The sequence below is a fragment of the Syngnathus typhle genome, linkage group LG3, assembly GCF_033458585.1.
Source record: "Syngnathus typhle isolate RoL2023-S1 ecotype Sweden linkage group LG3, RoL_Styp_1.0, whole genome shotgun sequence".
Classification (NCBI taxonomy): Eukaryota; Metazoa; Chordata; class Actinopteri; order Syngnathiformes; family Syngnathidae; genus Syngnathus; species Syngnathus typhle.
In genome coordinates this window covers 3,004,559-3,025,243 of record NC_083740.1, presented here as the reverse complement: position 1 = coordinate 3,025,243, position 20,685 = coordinate 3,004,559, and the positions used below count along the sequence as shown (strand labels likewise).

Below are 20,685 nucleotides of genomic sequence, written 5' to 3'. Positions count from 1 at the left end.
ATTAAACTGTGAATTGAAACTAATAGGTGGAGAACGGAACTCTCGCTCTTTATATAGCTGACGTGTCTTGCGCAACCGTTCTGCGCATCTGTAATGGCGGCCTCCGTATGACGTCCGGTCCGCGATGGAGATTAAAAAACAAACAATATTTGACAATAACACACCATCGAGGATTGCACCATCGCATCAAACGATGTGTCGTCAATTATGAATTTTACTAAGTGTGTTGGGCAGGATGGCTGAATGCAATGCGCGATTGACAACAAACAAGAAGAAAGGTGAGTTTTATTTCGGGGGAGATTTGTCATGTCTCGTCCCCAGTTTTGCTATGTGTCTAGGTTGCCATAGTTTCTGTTCGTGTCACCCCGCTCTTCCTGTGTCACCTCAATTGATGTAACGTGTTTTGTATTTAAGTCCTGTCTGCCCCTCGCTCACCGTTGGATCATTGCATGTGTTACTGTCATTCTGTTCCTGTCTTTGGTAATGTCACCCTGTCTTTTTGTTCCACGACTTTGTCGGTCAGTCCTGTTGTTGGTTTTGTTGTACCATGACTTTCTTTAAAAGAAAAAAAAATAATAATAATAATTAAAAAAAAAATAATAATTTTTTTTTTTGTACCCATGTATAATACGCACCCCAGATTTTAGGACAATAAATTAGTAAAATATTGCGCACTATACACGGAAAAAAACGGTACTTAACTATGGGCCGGTTACGTTAATTATTTATACGAATCAGAAAAAACGTCATTTGCAGCATCATTTTGAACATGGGATTTATTTTTATTTTTTTGGGGGGGGGGGTGACCTCACCTATCCCACTGAGCGTTTACGAAAGGGGTGAATATTGCATTCTCGTCATCGAAGGTCACAAATGTTCGGCAAAGGTTCGGCAGACATTCGCAAGTGCTTGTCTTGCGACAAAAAAAAAACTGTTGGCAAATACCTTTTGCGACTTTCAACGAACGCCGATGAACTTTGTTGTGCGGGCACTCACATTTTGCTACTAAGAGTCGCCGTTGTTCACCCCTCGCCTTACTGAGATGGGGGCTAATGTCACTATGGCGCCATCTTGTGGCATCTTACTGCCACAAGCCCACAAGTGTTTAGGTCAGTTGTTCGCCGAGCTTATAAACAATGGCAATCTTTTGCCCTCGTCACTTTTATGGTGGTTCAAATACCAAGCTCGTGTCTTTGTCTGCGGCTCAGAACTATTGCACGTCCACAAACACACACACACGACTTTGCAATGGTAAATATTGAACAAGTTTCATTAACGTGTTTTCGAAATTGGTGCTTCTGTCTTTTTTTTGGGGGGGCCAGGTGTTGTATACATGAGTTTGCCTCATCAATGAACTTGAAAGGTGTAAAGAAGCGGGGAAACCTGAAGAAACCCCCAACCAAGGACAGGGGGACGAACATAGCAACTTCCGAATTGTGGGGCACAAGTCCACTGTGCCGCCCGTATAGCCCTTCTTTCTAATTCAATTATTAGAGATAAAAATAAATCAATGTGCAGGTGCTCATATATGCCCCTGCACGCGTTGACCCCCCCCCCACACACACACACACACCCTCCCCTGCGTGTTTCTATAGTAATTTCCAGCCAATGATCAGTAGGTGTCCGCATCTCCGCGTCCTCACCTCAGCACCAATCAGCCACACGCAGCGACAGGCAACTAGCGGCGACGGCGGCGGTGGCGGAGCGAGCAGGCAGGCAGGCAGTCGGCGAGACGCGCGCATTCACACTCCACAAAGCTCGGGATCAGGACGCACAGCAACTCCCACTCCTCCAACCAGCACGTCATTATTGTGAGGGGGGGAGGGGGAAAAAAACACCGTTTATGCGTGCACTTTTTTTTTTTGCTAACAAAGTCGCTACCAACTAAAAAGATGGCTCTTTTGTTTTGAGCGCCTTTTGGAGTCCGCGCGTCTCTTTCTTGGATTTTTTTTGTCTTCTTCTACCGCCTGCAAGCCGCGCTCCACGCATCTCTCAGCGGTAATGTGCCTGTGCACAGCCGCAGGCTGCTAGCGCCTCAGGAGCTCCGCTCAACGGGAACCTGGTAGGTAGGTGAAAGCACCAGACTACATTCCTGCTCCTCACTTCAAAGCGTGTCATCTGGATCCTGCATGTAAAGTGATCCGGACAATGGGATTTGTTTTATTTACTAATCATTTATATTTTGCAATTTATTCAGTTATTGACCCTATTTTAATTTTAAGCATTTTCTCCAAAGCTTCATGTACGCATTGGACGTTTCTATCTCGCTAAAGTTTGTTTACAGGCTGGAAATCGATGGCAGCCAGACTTGATTGCCTTTGGGGGGGCCCCCGCATGTTCTGCTCCACGGGTGAATTGATTAAGTAATAATCACCCCGAGGAGGGCTGATCATTAGGCCGAGGAGGAGGTTCTGTTTACTGTGTTGGCGGCGGGTTTTGCTTGTGGTGTCACTTTTACAAGCGGAAATGATGTCTTGGTTTTTTTCCTCATCTAGGTTTAAAACATTTCTGATGATTAGATTGGGTATTTGAAAACAAAGCATATTTTTAAGCATATTGAGCCTGTTTGAACTCCACGTGGTGATTATAATGTTTTTGGGAGACTTTGAGCCATGGAAGTGATTTGAATCGCCTTTTAATGTCCCGGCAATGGATCAGCTTTGCCAATTAAGGGGGAAGGCACAGTGAGAGGAGAAGGCGGGGGGTGGGGGGGTGGTTGAGTGAAAAGAAAAAAAAGGTAATGGAAGTAGGGCGAGATAGGTCTAATGGGGCTTTTATCTGTGGAAACCAAATCCAGACAGACCGGCGGGGTGAGAGATAGAGGAAATGAAGCACACGCAGAAACCGGATGACACCAGTTGGTCCGTGATCTTGAACCAAATTCTCTTGTGGCTTTTGGTGTTATGTCATTAGGGAAATGTAGCAGGTGAGGCATTTTGATGCACGGATGGTCTTGTTGGCTTCTCGAGTAGTTGTCTAAGTTGCAGGCATGAGGTAAGGATCTGCCCTTTGTGGCCACTTGTTTCTTCTAAGTTGAAAGATATTTGATGTTTCTTCATAACTTTTCAAATGTTAAAAGCAACCTCGGCATGGAAACGGTTCTCGCCACGGAGATCAGGCCCGACTCGTAGCGTCGGCTTTGTTTACACGCCGTAATGTGCACCTTCAATGCCGGAGTGCCAAAATGTGTAATTGTCGGTCCTTTCTTCCCGCCCGTAGAACCGGACCGGATAGTTCAGGATGGTACCCGGCTGTCGGTAAGCATCTGGAGTTTCGACAAAGGCCGGAGTCACCTCAGCCGGACCCCCGCTTCGTCCTTAAACGCCGACAAGCCCTCGTCAGCCATGGCTAACCTAAGCAGCGCGCTTTGCATCGAAAACGGACAAAACGCGGACGTGTCGCTTTTACAAAAGGATAATCTCCAGGACGGTGGATTAAGCCAGCTTTTGGATTATAACGCCGAAATGGAAAGGTACCGATCTTTTGCCAACTTTTACAAAACCAACGGGGCGTTCCCACAAGCGGCCAAGATCGCCCGCATCACGACGCCCATTTTCCCCAGCGCCAGGATTGGCATGTCCCCTTGGAACTGCGATAACGCCATGCTTTGGGGGAGGAAATCAGCGGCAATAAACCCTAATAGGACCGGCATGCATAGAAATGACTCCCAGAGGCCGGGTAAGCCTGGCGTGCCGCCAGAGACGCTGCAAATGGCAAATAATAATTTCCTCTCTACCTTATCCCCCGAACACTGCAGACCTTTAGCGGGAGAATGCATGAACAAGCTGAAATGCGGCGGCGCCGAAGCAGAGATAATGAATCTCCCCGAACGCGTTGGAACTTTTTCAGCTATTCCGGCTTTAGGGGGCATCTCATTACCTCCCGGGGTCATCGTCATGACAGCCCTTCACTCCCCCGCAGCCTCGGCAGCCGTTACAGACAGTGCGTTTCAAATTGCCAATCTGGCAGACTGCCCACAGAATAATTCCTCGGCATCCAGTGGAAACCCGGCAAAGAAGAAGAGGAAAAGGTGCGGGGTCTGCGCGCCCTGCAGGCGGTTAATCAACTGCGGCGTCTGCAGCAGTTGTCGGAACCGCAAAACGGGCCACCAGATCTGCAAGTTCAGGAAATGCGAGGAGCTGAAGAAGAAGCCCGGCTCGTCGCTGGAGGTGAGAACCCGTTTTGTTTTGACCCCCCTCCCTCCCCTCGATTATCCCCGCGCGCTCCCAAGCATTAACCTTTTCATCCAGTCACGTTCTAAGCCCTTGGAAATTGTTTCCATGCCCACCCGTGCCTGAACATCCCCCCGGCTTCTCAAATCTGCCTACCCGCCTAGCCTAATTGGCAGTAATTAGGGGTGTTTGTGCAAAGCGCAAGCTGAGCTTGGCTCAGACACCCCTAATTGCTGCCAGTCAGGCTGGGGCTGGAACATATCCGAACAACCCGGCGCTTGGCTCGCCTCCAAGCGGGGCCGGGAAATGGTTTTCAGCAGAGAGCTATCCCTCTCGGCACCCGGTCATTTGAACCAATTATGGAAACCGTCTCCGGACGGAGAGAATCGATATCCCGCAAAGCCTCGGCCTCTGACCGCGAAGAGATGCCGAAAGCCATGGCGGGACTGCTGATGGCATTTCTCAAAGCGCCTCCCAACTTGAGCCTGGGTTCTTTATTTGGGCCTATACGGACACGAATAACCGCAGCTCCTCTTTAAGCTTTTGACGACAATTTCGCAACAAAGGATTTCGGCGATGGCCTCGTCGTCAAATTTACAAGCAATCGGGAGGTCGTACCAGCAGGGCCATCGTTTCAGAAGTCGGGGTGATCAAAATTAAATGATCAGCGACTCGCATTCAACCTCTGCTCTCCTTAGTGGCCAAAGAAATAATTGAAAAGGAAATTGGAAGGACAATGACAGTTTGTGATGCATTCAAGGGAAGTGTTACGAAAGAAAATATGAACGTTTTCATGGCTGTAAAAAAAAGTGTGTGGGGATTGCAGAGTCAGAAAGTTCCCAAGATAAGAAGGGGTGTGTGCCTCCCTTTCCCTCCCTTAACTAGTAACTAATGCACCATAAAAACTATTGATCCTGGAACGTTTCACCACAAAACCCAAACCATCCCCAAATGATATCGTGAGGAAGGGAAAATGACAAGAAATCAGAAGAGAATGAAATTAGCACCTAAACCAATGACTTCCCTTGGCAGAAAGTTTGTTTAGTTTGCCGTCTGTGATGTTTACGTGCATCAAAAGTGGAATGATGGCATCACCCAGGTTTATGTGTTACAATAAAATGGTCCTCTCGTGGCTTACAGCTCGGAATGGTACGTCACGTAGGTGGCAATCGGAAGCTTGTGTACAAACAGCTGTCTCAAACAGATGTCCCGGGAAGTCCGTGTCACGGTGTGGGTTTTTTTTTTTTTTTTTAATGCAAGGGTACACTCACCAAAACAAATCTGCACTTGCTTTTAAAAGCGCCCTTTGTAAATTTCACTAATTTTGATTATGGACTCGGATGCCGGTAATTACACTTGCACACCTTCCTGTTTGCGGATGTGTTGCAATGTCAATGTGGGGAAATATTTTGGGGATTTTTTTCAGTTCTTTTAAGGTGCCTGAGTGTAAATATTGTCTTGGATTGCTTTCTTTAGATGATTCTTTTGAGTTTTTCTTGCATGTGTATTCTGGTAGAAATGTGTGTCCAACACAGTGCCCCAAAAGTTGTCTGGAAAGTTAGGGGGGGAGGGAAAAACACAGAATCCTTCATCTCAAGGACCCCTACGTAAGAAATTGAACACAAAATTGTCCATTTTGGTTCAAAGGCGCCATTTTGGGCGAATTCCAAGGCTGGAACTTTTAGTAGGGGAATTCACCAGAATGAGCCCTAATTGGAAGCAGGAAGCCTCGCCAGATGGCCAACGCTAAATTGCCATCTGACGTGGGCGGAGCAATGTGCCGTTCGCCTCGCTAACGACGCCGAGACATGCCCCTTACGAAATGTGCTCTGTAAACAAGCTAACGTTAGCCGCTACTTCTACGTTGGTGGCATTTTGGGCTACTTTATGTTGGAAAGTTGCAAGTTTCGAGAGCAGTCCAATTCTTTCTTTTTGACATTATTTGCGAACCAAAAGCTACAAAGAGTACGCTATCAGCAATGATGAAAGTATTCATGTCTTCCGTTAACCAAAATTATTTGCGCTCCTGAGTAATATAACATTTATATACTCTCATACGGACAATTGTAGGAATGGTTCACCGGACTTTATTTTTGTCTCAAAAGAGCATCACTCTGTCTTGTTAGAATTATTTACAGTTCACTGTTCCTCTGGAGCCAAAGTAGACAATGGAAGCAAACTTCTGCCAACAGTGACAAACTGTTCGACATCCACACTCTGGCGAAATACCCGAAGACACACAAACCTTCTCGCTTCATCTACCTTGTTGGCTTGCAAGTGATGATAAGCGACTGGCAGCCAGTTAGATTTGGCTGTCAGCGTTTTCCCACACATGGGAATCACCCTGAACTAATTATATCTTAAGCAGCGGTTAGAAAAATGCAAATCAGAATTTTACTCACACCCCTGAAATCGGAGAGGCAATTTAATCTAATACCCCCCTCTTTAATTTCGCGCGCTAATGCAAGGCCCTCGAGAGTCGCCCCAATGTCGCCTCCACGCCGTTCGGCGGCATGCCCCTTTCTCGCTTTTACTGCTTCGTGCTAGCGGGATGGATTAGCCTGGCGGAGAAAAACCGTCACGTAAACCAGGACCGTAGTCATAGTTTTCTTCGGTGGGCCGTCATGACATTATTATATTCAGTATGGTCTATAAAACAAACGGATGAACAAATTAAAGACTAGTAAAAACTTTTAAAATTAAAAACTAGTAAAAAACATTCAAATATTTTGATGAATGCTAATAGAAAATGCTAGCAATATCTCTTTTTTTAAAAGTAAAGACAATTTGTTTGTTTTAGTATTGACACATAAAGTCAATGCACAATTTGTCGTTTGCGGGCCGCATAAAATGATGTGGCCGTGCCATATCTGGCCCCCGGGCCTTGAGTTTGACACCAATGATGTTGACATCCGACAGTTGTCATCTGACAGATTCCTTAATTATAACCCAAATCTAGGTTATGGTTAAAAACACATTGGCCATATAATTTCACAATGAACCACAATGAACCGATAATTCAAAAGAGTGTCAAGTACCGTTAACTGACCCATAAATTGTATTCAAATACAAACGACATCTTTCGTTTGTGTGCGCCTGTGTACGTTTTCCATCTTCGCATCCAAACGCATCGTGTGCCTGACCCATGGCGTCAAGTCGTAACGGGCCTTCCCACTCCAGCGACAATTTAAATTCAACCTTCAGTGGCACTTTGAAGGTTACGCGTTGCATGCATAATTTATTTGTTTTTCAAGGATTTTGGCTTGGGAGTGACGCTGGCAGACGTAGATGTGCTCCAGTGGAAATGCAAAAAGCAAGCCCCTATTCATTTCTAAATGGGATTTTTCAATAGAAATTAATTGGATGGACAGATAGATAGATAGATAGATAGATAGATAGATAGATAGATAGATAGATAGATAGATAGATAGATAGATAGATAGATAGATAGATAGATAGATAGATAGATAGATAGATAGATAGATAGATAGATAGATAGATAGATAGATAGATAGATAGATAGATAGATAGATAGATAGATAGATAGATAGATAGATAGATAGATAGAGCAATAGGATAGGATGGATGGATGGATGGATGGATGGATGGAGCAATATGATATGACGGATGGATGGATGCATGATAGGACGGATGGATGGACGGACAGATAGAAAAAAATCAGCAAGCAGTGCTTTTCACGTTTTGAGATCTAACGTCAACGGCGTAGAGGACAAATATTGGGTTGCACAGAATTCAGCCTTTTTTTTTTCTTCTAAATGAGCAAAATGTCAAAAGCCGGCAGCATGGAGGCACGTGCGTGGAAAATGCACAGAATCCAAACCCAGCCCACCCCCACTACCTCCCATCCCAGCGGCTTCCTTTGTGTCATGTCGATATGACGACGTGAAATGAGCGCCACGTGAAGGTGGCACGTCTGCACGGAAGCTTTTTTTGCTTATTGTGGCAAAAAAGAAAAAGGGAAAAACTGATAGGAAAAGCGGGACCTTGAGGAAAATAGCTGAGATTCAGCCTCTTAATGAGAGCGACGGCGGCGACGGCGGCGGGCCAGGTCTAATTTGTTGTAGGTGTGCTCGGAATAGATAAAGACCAATCTGTAGCCTTCGCCACCCCTCCTCCCCCTCCTTCCCCCGAACCTTTACCTCCCCCTTGGCCGATAACACTGAGTGCTCCCCGCCAATCTCCGCGGGCAGAGGGAAAAACCGCAGCCCGAGGGAGAGGAGACGGCCTTTAGATTTTCGTACTTAACGGGTTTATTCAAGCTTTAAAACTGCAGATTAATTTGGACTGAGCGGGACGAGGTCGGGGGAGGGATGGGGTGGGGGGCATCTCAGCCTAAAGGGCAACCTTAAGCCCCTGTCAAGACAATAGGATTTCGCCGTCGGACGGAACCGCCATGCATTAATTAAACGCCCCCCACCTCCTTGCGGATGTTCTGTCGGCTTCCGTAGGTGGCAAGGAAGCTGTCGTCCCTAGGCGGGCCCCGACGCGTTTAAGAATTCATCCCTTTTCACCGCCGCCAATTAGGGACAAAGCGTAATCGGAGGCGTCCGGATGATGCCCTCGCATGACGTGGCCCGTCGCCTCGTTCTGCCCTTGTGTGATTTAACATCCCTGCTTCAGTGGTGACACAGAACTCATTGTCATTGTCTTTATGAGGAGAGAGAGAGAGAGAGAGAGAGAGATGGAGGGGGGCTAAGACCGGGCGGAGGACGGACAAGCGTGAAAAGAGCAGGTGCGGCGAGCACGTTAATGTGTGGCGCTTTTAAATTTTAAACAGACGACGGTAAATTATTGATGCCGACTCCGGCGGAGAAGTTAAAAGGTATCTCGTCATTACCGAGAGGCGAGAGAGAGGGGGGGGGGAAGCCTCGGGTGAACGCACGGCAACGTCTCGGCGAACAAAGTGCTTTAATGCTCCCCGAAACGTGATTGGTTTGTTTTGAATCGACGCATCCGTCGAAGGTTTTCATGATAAATTTGGAAACCAGGGACCAAATGACATTTTGGCGTGTAGCGTCACGTTAAACACACGAACCATAAAGTTGTTTAGAGTAACAATGTCAATATTTTTTCCCGCCTGGCCTCACCTCCTTTAAAAATAAATTCTTCCTTCTCCAAATCAACCGAGCCTAGCCGCCAACGTTGCGCAAGAATTCCTACAAATAGCTCAGCTAATTCCAGAAAAGATGCCAGTTAAGCGTTTGTGCCGCTTTCTAATTCCGTCATTTCGTAGCATTGGATGAATTCTCGAGTTTGTTGGTTCAAAGGACGGCGCCGCGAACGCAGGGAGTGTCGTTCGTCAAAGCTCGCTGAGGTGAAAGTGAAATGTGAGTGACAGCCGGAGACGGCGATATAAATCGGCCAATGTGGGCCTTTTTTTTTTTTTTTTGAAGCGTCTCCATTTCTGCAAGTCAAATCCTCACATGCCGCCACCTCCTCTATTGTGGCTCTGCTAGCACATGATGAATATTTCATGGCAAGCATCTGACACCATGCCCGGAAAGATATTTCCGTTTTTTTTTTTTTTTTTTTTTCCTTGCCCTTCCCCCCACTTCTCCCACACTCCTTGACAGAAAGCCTGAGGTTAGATCACGTCACTGAGGTGTGAAGTGGGGCTGTGGCCCCCGGGCAATGGGGAGGATTTACGATGGTTGATCATCAGGTGGACATTTTCCGTCCCCTTTTGTTTCCCACTGCTGATGAACTATTGAAACGTTCACAGTTTGTTTTCGCTCGTCACAAGATGTTTGCTTGAGCGGTGTATGATTTCAGTCCAACTGGGAACATCAAATGAGGTGGAATGACTCAGCTCATGATGTTCTTATCTTACGTTACCGCGTTAGCTTCCGCTGATTCAAACGTAGCATGGACTGCTAATGTTACGTGCTAGCACTAGCTTGGTTGGTAGTAATTGGTTAGACGGATATGGCTTATTGTAAAGTTTGTATACTCTTAGCAAAAAAAAAAAATACAAAGAACCCTCAATTGATGCCCTGCCTAAAAATAATAACAATTGCATATATTTAAATTGTGAAAATAACAAACATTATAAAACATATTGTCATTCAAAAGTGATATTATCCGATATACAAATGTAGAAAAAAAAATCACATCGATTTGGGGGGGGAAGTGTGTTTGTAAGAATAATACAAAATGATTAAAGTATACAAACATTGATGGCACACAATTTAATAATAATAAAATATTAAATATCTAAATAAAGATATTACCAAAATACCTTGATTTTTATAATACCTAAATTTATGACAAAATTTAGAGAAAATAAAATTCAATTAATGCTCAAATATTAGTCAATAAAATCTGTTCTTCCATGCACCAGATGGGCGACGACAAAAGCCAACTACTCTCAGGAAAACGTACTACAGTATTAATGATCATTAAAATGTTGAAACTTTAATAGTGTTTTTTATGATCAGGTTTTGGGGAAAACCCACGACCTGTTTCTTCCTTCGCATTAGTCTAGATGAGGAAAAGCAACCGTAATATATTATGCCAACATTTTTTTGAATAAAATTTTAATCGTAACCTCATCCCAATTGAGCGTCGATAAAGATTCCACTCGGGCGGTTTGTCGTCACTAAGCCTAACCTAAATATTACGTTGATTTACAGTAAATCTGCGGCGTTGCCCGTAAAGACCCTCACAGTTCCAGGTCTCCCACACAGATGCGGAGAAATCTGCTCCAAACAAGGCGGCCCCGTCCCTGCTTTGCATTTCAATTCACCATTTCACAGAAGTTGCGGCGCGTTGCCTCGCCGTGAGCTTCGTTACGCCCACGCGGCTTCTCGCTCCACTCGCTGGCTGTTCAAAGGCCTGCGACTTGGCTGGGAAATTGGGGATTTCCATCGCCGATCCCTCAGGTATCCAAAAACATCCAACGCGTGTCCTGCACGTCTTTCCGCATTTGCGCGCTCACAATTGATGTCCTGACGCCTCAGTGGCGGGCCGTGCGTTTGGTACCTGGGCCTCCAGCGGGGATTTAGCTGACTTAATCTACCACGTCGCAATTATACAAACCATCAATGCTGCGGGAAAATGCACGCCACTGCGCCGTACACATCAGATGAATTGCTTTGAATCTATATTTAGCCATTAGCTTAACATAGAGATGATGTTTATTAAATGTGTAATGATTGCTCGCTCTGGCCAGCCAATCAGAGGACAGAAAAAGGCTAATGTCATCGAGCGCCAGTGCTGTGGTGTTGAAAGGACACATTTTAAATCTGGTTGGTTAAAGAAAGTGTTCAATTGCTACTAATACGGGTAGAGCAAATATTTATATTAAAATTTGGGTGGCAGCATGTGTAGTATCCTGAAATCTGATTGGACGTACAAACAGAATAAGTCGTTGGGAATTAATCTACAAAGTTTTTTTTTTTAACCTGAAAATCTCACTTGTTGGACGTACACGTCGGCGTCTACCTCTTGAAATTTTCTCTCGAAGGAATTAGCTTTCCCAGCAGCCTCGCTCGCCCGAAATGCTCCCCCTCGGAAAAGGGTGCTTATATAAAGCTAATTGAAATGGAGGCCGGCGCCGACTGGAAGGTGATCTTGACTGCAGACGGCTGCCTCTGACCCAAGGGCGCGTCGGGCCCAGGCTCCCATCTGTGTAGGAAGGGATTTTCCTCGCGTGACAAATTAAAGCGTCGTAGCGTCTGCGAGCCCGTCTCCCAGAAATGACATTCCCCCTGTGATGTTCGGAATTAGACGCCCGCGCATTAGCGGCTCCTCTGGCCAAGCTGGCAAATATCTCCGAGATTTTAATGGTAAACTCCTACTGAGGCACATGACAAGCAGACGGATCTCAGCTGATGATGTCACGTATCCAGCAGGTGTTTCGCCCTTAGCGGCTGATGGAGAACATCTGCCCTGACATCAGCGAATCGGCCGCGTCCGTAGCGGGGGAACAGATGCGTTTGCATGTAGCCCATATTCGGTGAAACCCTGCATATTCGCATTTCCCAATTTGGAGGGTGTAACAATCCACGAGGCTGTCAATTGGAGTAATATGTTATTTAAAGCCAGCGTGACAACAGGGGACGCTCCGTTGGTTTTTGTCGAGGGCTACTTTATACCCTATTTTCCGGACTATAAGTCCATTTTAAAACTTTGTCCTTATATAAGGCGCACCGGACTATAAGGCGCACCATTAATGCATCATGTCAGATTTTTAATCCAAATCAAATCATTCTCCATTTTATCTTTTTTATTTCAACTTCAGATGCAACAAATTCCTTTATAATCACAAAATAATGATCCATAGTCTTTTTGATTGATGATTCATAGTCTTCAGTGGGCCACTTATGATTGATTTCATGACACAATTATTCTGGCCAGTTTAAATTTAGGAAATTGGTCCATATATAAGGCGCAACGGACTATAAGGCTTTTGAGAACATTTTAGGTTTTTAGGTGCGCCTTATAGTCCGGAAAATACGGTTAGGGTTAGGGCTTCCCTCAGAAGAGCCGTTAGGACGGTGAAAATAATCCTCTATTGTTTTAATATCCATCTGAGTGATTGCTAGTTTTAAAATCAGAATTCAAGAATAATAATTTCTTTAATAATTTTGTCTAAAAAGAGTGATAAACAAAATTTTGTCAAATCTCATGACATTTTCATACAGATTATGCCACGGAACTTTGACATGTTTTGTTGCGTTGCGAGCCACATAAATATGATGCGGTGGCCCGGATCTGCGCCCGGGCCTTGAGTTTAACACCCACGGCGTAAAATATGCTAATCTTATCCTGTGGTCGCTGCGATTGCATGGAATGGTAGCGACGCGCTTGCGGCGGCCCGTCGCCATGTGCTCCATCTGCACGGCGGTAATATTTTGGCAAGAGACTTTGCGAAGGTCAGAAAATCAAGTCAGAGGACGCTGATGGAATTGCATCGAGGCTAATTGCTTCCTCCTTCATTCATCTCGGGCTCGCCTGCTCTCTCTCTCTCTCTCCTTCCTCCCACTGAATTTAGTAATCTGCTTTAGGATGTTTCGGAGATGGAGATGGATTTGGTTTTCCTCCGCCGCCCCTCCCCCCACCCGCCGCTCCCCCAAGCCTAATCTCCCCCCTGTGACCACCCCGCCTCTCGCAGCTCTTAAGCACACCATCACCCCCCCCCCCCCCCTTCCCCTCCCCCGACCTCACCGCCTCGGCGCATGAGCCGACTCAGCAAAAAACTCCCAAATTCCTCATTACTCACAAACACCCGCAATACACTTAGCGTGATTTGCTCCTAACGGACGCTCGGTGCAAAGCTGGACCTTGGAGTAAAACCATTTGCGACGGCCGACGATCGATCACACGACAATGAGCGCGATTGTGTTTGTGTGCACGCTTCGCTCCCATTCCCGATAAATACAGGACAGATTTTAGCAAGCTCTCAAATTAAACTTTTTATCAATTACTAGTCAGTATATGCAGCACTTAAAAGCAATTTGGACTCTCCACGCCATATTTCGAATGTTATCATGATGATTTGAGGCGTCTTGCCCGGGGTCATTGAAATTGTGGACGACGAGATGAGCACCCCCCCCCCCGCCGTCCGTCATGGCGGCCTTGGCAAGCGGTATCTTTTATAAATGGCATTGGAGTAGCGGGAATATTGGCTACAAGCTTGGAGATGAGATTTTACCCCCCTCTCCACTTCCCCAGCCTGCAGCACAGGTGATGGATTGCTGTACCTTCCAGGTTTGAGCTTGGCAACGCCCCAATATTCCCGCCGAATAAAGTGACAGGCAATATATAAGCCATCAGTTAAGGCCGACTGCACCGCTGAAAGTGGCGCTCGCCGCTTCTTTCGTAGCCCGACGGAATGTGCGCCGCCTCCCTACTTGAGCGTGATGAAAATCATCCCCGGCTCTGCTCCCCTGATTCCGAGGGAGAGCAGAGAAGCCAGCCTAAACAGCCAGCCTGATTTCAGTGCATGGCGTCATCGCCTATTGTTCGCAGACCGACTCGTCAGAATTTATTCGGGGATTTTGAGAATATTATCGGTGGTTCAAGTACGTGACAAATTTGTTCGAACTGATAAACCCGTGTCTATCCTTGAAATTCAGATTTTGGAGGGGTCAAATTATACGGACCACCCACCAAAACTGGTTTAGAGAGCAGTAACCTTGAAATAAATTAAGCAAAACTGAGAGTGTTAAGAACCTGGAGGTACCGTTTTGGGAATCGGTGACCCTGGGTGCCAAATCCTACGTCACAAAAAGTTTGCTAACCCCGTGCGGAAGATTTTCACATTCAATCGGCAGTTGTTCAATATATTCCGTAGCCAAAATATTCACACCATCGGTTACGACGCAAGAAAGGCAATAATATGTCCACCGCTACCTTTGTCTGATTGTCTTCACCATCTTTAGCGCAAGTGGTCGTCTCAAACCAATAATTGGTCTGAATTAGACTTTCCCAATGATTGCTTTTCTATCATTGGATCGCCCGCTGGGGAGCCGAGAGCAGGGGGTTAGCGCCAGACATGTCTCGGGAGAAAGCGGGGCACATTTGCAATCACCCCAAGTTCAAAAGGGTAATTTATTCGCCGTCTGCGCTTAAAGTCGGTCTGCTCAGGATGCCGCCGGGGTTGTGCCGCCAAAAGAAGAGACACATCATTTTCATTTTTCCTTCGCTTTCCCCCTCCGCCCCCGCTCGCCGTCCTCCTCCTCGCCTGTTGTTGCCCCCCCGTTCCACCCCCGCTCCGCGCGGCGTCTTTTAGCGCGCGCCGGCGAGCATATTTCACTTTTACATTCATCCGCGCTGACGTGCCGGCGCTGATTGAATTCTGAGGCGCGGCGGCGTCTGCCATTATCGCCCTCATCGTCTTGAGTGGTTTATCACTGGCCGCGGCTCAGCGTGACTCCAAGGCTGCGGGGTAGACCGGGGGGCAGGCTTGTGGACTCTGTGCCTTTTTATTATTTGGCGGGGGGGGGGGGAGGGTTGCTGGAGCTTATCCTCAAATACATGTGCACCTGCTTTCACTTCAATGCAATAACGTAAAAGCACGCAAGAAGGTAAGGACCGAGTCCTGCCTTGAGTAGCGCAAGTAACGGACCTCCTGGAATTGCCAATATTCATATTTCTGACTGCCCCCGTTTTTGGAGCCATGAGCTGTCCGGGGTGGGCTGCATACCTGCTGTACGAATTGGGAAAGGAAAAGTCCATGCGGTGTGAGTAGAACGGCGCCACTTAATGGAAATGTGGCTTTTGCCTCCACCAAGCCACGAGGGACAACAACAGATGGTTCCTTCACCAACTTAGCATTTAACAAGCTCAGTTTTTACAAAGTGATCTTTTTTTTTTAACTTGTCTACTGTTTTTCATTCAAATTCTGAATTCTGATTCCACAACTGCGTTAGTGAAAGATTATAATACCAGTCGCCACCCTCGGTCATAAACTAAAAAATTGAATCGGAAAGCAACGGCCAAATATGATTCCGTTTTGACGCAGAACAAACCAGTAACAGAAAACCAATATGAATTCTCAGAATGATCATTTCTATTCTGTCAATTTCAAATAAGATTATTTGAGATGTAAACAACTGCTTCACATGGCTCAAGGTTCCACTGCCACCTTGAGATTCCGAACGTGGAGTACGATTGTACCCAAGACCCGAAATGAGCCGTCCTGCTCGCACCCCCCGCGGCGGTCGCACTCGGTGGGAACGTGCCTGGACTTTGACTTTTCCCATTCAAGTTGTTCCTTTCTTTCCATCGGGCTTCAATCAGCCGCCATTGCAGCCCCACCTGCCAGCTCGAGTGAGCATCACAGGGTGTCACGGCTGTCCAGAGACCCTAAGCCGCAATCAGCGGCAAATTCTTCCGCCACGTGTCCCCCCCCCCCCCCCCCCCTTTCTTTCCTCGTCTTTATCACGGCAAGCTGGCATTTAGAATGCGCCGTCTACCGTGGACGTGCGCTTCATTTGAGGTCGAGAGACGTCGCTTGGCCCGTCGATACTTGGCCGCCGGAGCGGGAAATTGTCTTCCCGCTGCGTGTGCGGTCGCCGCCGCCTTGTTATGTATGCTCCGCTGCACACGGCGCGGCGTTCACGAGGGGCTGAGCTGCCGCCACGCCGTCTTGATTCGAGGTGAAACCTCGGGGTGTCGTGCCCGCGTCAACCCTTCCCATTTTTTTGACCTTGCCTTTTCCATCTCTGGCAATTTCCTCTCCTCGTCTTAAGATTGTCCGGTTCTTACCTTTGAGGTCATGATGTTCCTGTGCGTTTTTTTTTTTTTCTCCCATCGCTTTCCACATTTGCCAAAACCGTGATCGCGACCAACTGCCGAGAAAACGTCAACAGTATGTTTGGCTCCTCGCCCTATATTTTGAAAACCATTTTGAATTTTCCGCTAAATTCCCCAATTGCAGAATCGCCAATTCCAAATATTATTTGGGAAAATCATAGCATTTAAATGAAGTCAAAAATATGCTTGTCATTATGGAAAAATCCAAATTCGATTTTTTTCCCGAATACCCTTTAGCAGCAATGTTTGAATGTGCTGTGGCGCTCCTTGGATTTGAAACCCATAATCTAAATTGCACAACAACCCTAAGATGTAGAAATGGATGGATAGGGATGTCTCAGGTCTGCTAATTGAGCCTTCGCGGTCATTCCGGCGTTGCGTAGCGAGGCCTCAGCGTGCAATTCCCAGCGGCGACTCAAGCCTCGGCAGATCGATGCGGTGAAAAGTTAACAAAACGAACACATGCCAAGTGCCCGGATCAGGGTCATTATCGCCCGTCGCACTTCCACCGACGACTGATCAATGTAAGGATATGGATTACCACAAGCATTCTCACCTCAGCTCAGCTCTCCGTTGTTGACACGGATCTTAACAAGCATTGCGCTCGAGACCGAAATGTCCCATTTGGTAACGCCACATGTGCACAGAAGATTTGCGTTAACGCGGCAGTAAAGTCATTAGTACGGCAAATATTTGTGCCAACGCCGTGAAAGCAATAATGGCAAAAAGTCCGTTTGTTAAGAAGTGAACATGTCATGTGACAACACTTGGTAACATTGAAATTTGGTGTGACCACATCATGAACTGTGAACTTCTTTTCATTAACTACTAAAATAATTTTTGCTGCCCGAGTCGCATTGTCGTTTCGCATTCAACTTTTTAACGTTTTAACTTTTTGGGGTATTCAAACACAGTGCAGCTCAGCTTCTGTTGAAGCAATGGCAAATGCCGCCATTTTTTTTTTTTTTTACTCCGATTCTTTTTAACTAGTATCTTTTTAGGTCAGTATTATTGTTGCACTTGTGTGCTTTGTTCAAAAAAATCACCTACTGACGTTGCTAAAAAGAAATACTCTTAAATATTTGGTTTTGTAAAATTGTCTACAGATAATATCTTGCTGTTTTTTTTTACGTTTGTGCTGTTTTGTAAATTGTTACCTCCCGCACTGTGCTGAAACTCAAAATTTCCTTCTTAATATGAATTTTTAGCACACCCGCATCCCACTTGCTTGTTAGTTAGCATCCGTTGTGTACCATTTTAGCATTTGTTAATCGTTTCCAAAAGCACCATTAGACACAACGATGTTCCTCAGCCTTCAAAAGCTTAATGTTTGTGTTTGTTTGTTTTCTCTCTCGCAAAGTCCATTCGTGACTTTTTTTGAATTAGCCATGATGGCACATGGCCGCGTCAGGGCACCCATTAAACACCCGGGAATTGTTTGTTGTAGCACAAAAACACGTTAAGTGGTTCTCTTTGGCAAATAAGTCATACAAGTCTTAATTTGTGAGACCAACACAAAGTTAGAGCAAAAACGTCGCGTCCGGAGTTGTTGTTTTGACGCCGTGGACGAGCGCACGCTCATCAGTATGCCTTTAAGAAGCCACAGGGCATTAAAATGCAAAATTGCCCTCCACTCAGGCTAAAGTGATTTTAGTTGTGATTATGCACCATTTCCTCCCACTCAACAGCAGGGGGGGAAAAAATGAGAGCGAGGAGGAGGGGGGGGGGGGGTGTAGAAAAAATAAAAAGAGTGCTAATTGGTCATGGGGATTGGTGGGAGGCTTCGCTATTTTATGTCTCTGACTTCTAAATGAGTTTGGGAAAGGAGAGGCTGCCACTCCGCCGTAGAGCTTTCCGTTGGCGCCGGCTCAAATTGAAATGATGCACTGTTCCCCCTCACTGCGGCTGCAGCGCGCAGTAATTAAATGCCTCATTGTTGCTTCCTGGGAATTGGAATGGAATATTTCATGCAGCGTGGTGATTATTTGGGGGTGGAGGTGGGGCGTGGATGTAATCACCTTGGCTGGATCTCGGATGAAACGCTTTGCTCGCTTTGGTGCTTGAAAGTGGCCCCCTGGGTTTTTGACATTTTTTTTTACTAAGTGCTTTTATTCGTCACCACCGGCCTTGTCGCCATGACTTCCTGGTTATGAGGGAAGAATTGTGTGGAAATCTGGACCGGCCTAAAATTGGTTTGTGGAGGCCATGGTACAAATAAGACCAATAACTGGATTTTTTTTTTTTTTTATTCCGATATTTGACAGGTTACAATTCTGAGCCGGCACACTTTTTGTTTTGCTTCAACATGTCAATAACCTGCATCTTGGCTTTTTGCCCCCCCCCCCCCCCCCTTTCCCCCCCGCAGAGGACGCCGGTCACTAATGGCGAAGCATTCCGGTGGTTCTTCTAGAAACGCCAGCCGCCGTCATCCATCAACCGACAGGAGGTCACGATGGACCGTGGACCGTCTGCTCGGAGCACGTGACCCAAAGCGCCCCCAAAACGCACGCACACACACAACACACAGACACACACGGACCCGAGGGCGGAATACAAAGCGGACATACCTGACGGGACGGAGAATTTGACAAAAACATACTGGATGTTGTTTCTTTTCGGTGTAATTATTGTACCTTTTGACAGTATCATAATGTATATTTTTGGTGTCTTATGAATGTGTTTTCAGTGTTGGCGGCCGGGCGGGAATGGACCGCCGCCGCCACCGAGTTTGTGTAAAGAAAGAACTGGAAAAAGGACAATCTTTTTGGAACCACACAGAAGCCGTCCCGACGGGAGGACATTTGGATTGATAATAAACGCAACACACTTTACTCTGGAGCAATAATTATTCAACCTTCTTTTTCTCCCCATTTCGCTTTTTTCACTTCCCAGGAAACATCCGGAAGCCATTTCAGCATCAACATTTTTTTTTTTGTCTCGGTGAGGCAAGAAAGCCCCCCCCCCCTTCCGTTTTTTCTTTAGATTTGTGATGACTCGCTACAATACAGGGCACATTGTCTTGTGTGGTGGGTTGCACTTTAAAAAAAAAAAAAAACTTGAGCATTTATGTCATTGGAGGGGATCGTGATGGAAGAGTTTGGAGGTGTATTTTAAAAAAAAATAGGATGGATGTCAGCGACGGTATTGTCATGAAACCCTTTCCTCTTTGACACCAATGAAAGTACACTTATACATATTGAACATATCAGGTGTTGTTCTGGAGCTGTGGGGGGTGAGGGGGGGTCGCGCCGCTATCCCCCCCTTAAAAATGATCCTGTAAGGCTGGATTCACACTGCTGGTCCAAGTGCACAATTCCGATTTCAAGTCGATAATCCTGATTTTTTTTTTTTTTTCCTTCAACTGACTTTTACCCAATATGGCCTGATGGGACATGAAACAAGACGCCCAAATTGCAGGAAAATAACTTTGCAAGGATCAACATAAGTAACCAATAATTGATCAAAACATATTTAACTGAATTGAATATATTCAGATAGCATATTAGGATTGTATGCAAAATGAAATAATCTTTGTAAGTTTCACCTGAGTTGTTAGTGAAGGTCTTTTTTTTTTTTATATAAGCGTAATGTCCGGTGAGTTGGCAATATTTTATTATTAGTTTGTAATATGTTTCAGTTTTGAACCATTGACAGTTTTAAAAAGGTGTGTTTCGATGACGAGAGATTTTATATGAAATCTGTGCGTTCACACTGCACTCAAACCAGATTGTCCCCGATATGCATCATCTGACTCCTGGCAGTTTGTTTTTTTAGCTATCATGATGCATTCTCGAATTTTGCCACAAATCGGAATTGTCCCCCATCGTGTGAAACCAGCCTCGGTTCCTCATTGTCCTGACCCCTGTTGTTGCATGTGCAGATGTGTTTTTTCCGTTTTAAAAACGACTTCAGAATTTGTATATTGTTGTTGTGATGCTTTTATGTGTTCTAATAAAATAACTTCAAGTACGTCATGGGCGTCCTGACACTCAATCCAGAAGAACCGGATGAATTAAGATTAGCTAAAAAGTCATAGTTGTTGTTGTTTTTTAAATCCACCACCCTGACGTGGAGGTGATAGGATAAATCTTACGCCGCCGTTTTGCCTCCCCGGTCACGTATTCTCGGGAATGCTAAAACGCTGCGCCGGGGAAGAGTGCTTCCCGGAGGCAGCAGACTTTAAAGGACGAGCGAAATCCCATGTGGTTTGTCATGCTAGAATGCGTAGAGA

At 46.0% G+C, this 20,685-nt stretch overlaps 1 protein-coding gene across 3 annotated transcripts; it reads left to right on the top strand.

The window, feature by feature from the left end:
• The first annotated feature begins 1,596 nt into the window (after positions 1-1,596).
• cxxc4 (CXXC finger 4) lies at positions 1,597-20,423 on the top strand. 3 transcript variants are annotated; one of them, XM_061275568.1, is made up of 3 exons: positions 1,597-2,062; positions 3,220-4,169; positions 18,820-20,423. In XM_061275568.1, the coding sequence occupies exons 2-3, from the start codon at positions 3,345-3,347 to the stop codon at positions 18,862-18,864; spliced, it is 870 nt and encodes a 289-aa protein (XP_061131552.1). In that variant the 5' UTR covers positions 1,597-2,062; positions 3,220-3,344; the 3' UTR covers positions 18,865-20,423. The 3 variants fall into 3 exon arrangements, with proteins under 3 accessions (XP_061131552.1, XP_061131551.1, XP_061131550.1); XM_061275567.1 differs by having other exon boundaries at positions 1,597-2,066; XM_061275566.1 differs by lacking the exon at positions 1,597-2,062 and adding an exon at positions 2,734-2,994.
• The last annotated feature ends 262 nt before the right edge of the window (positions 20,424-20,685 follow it).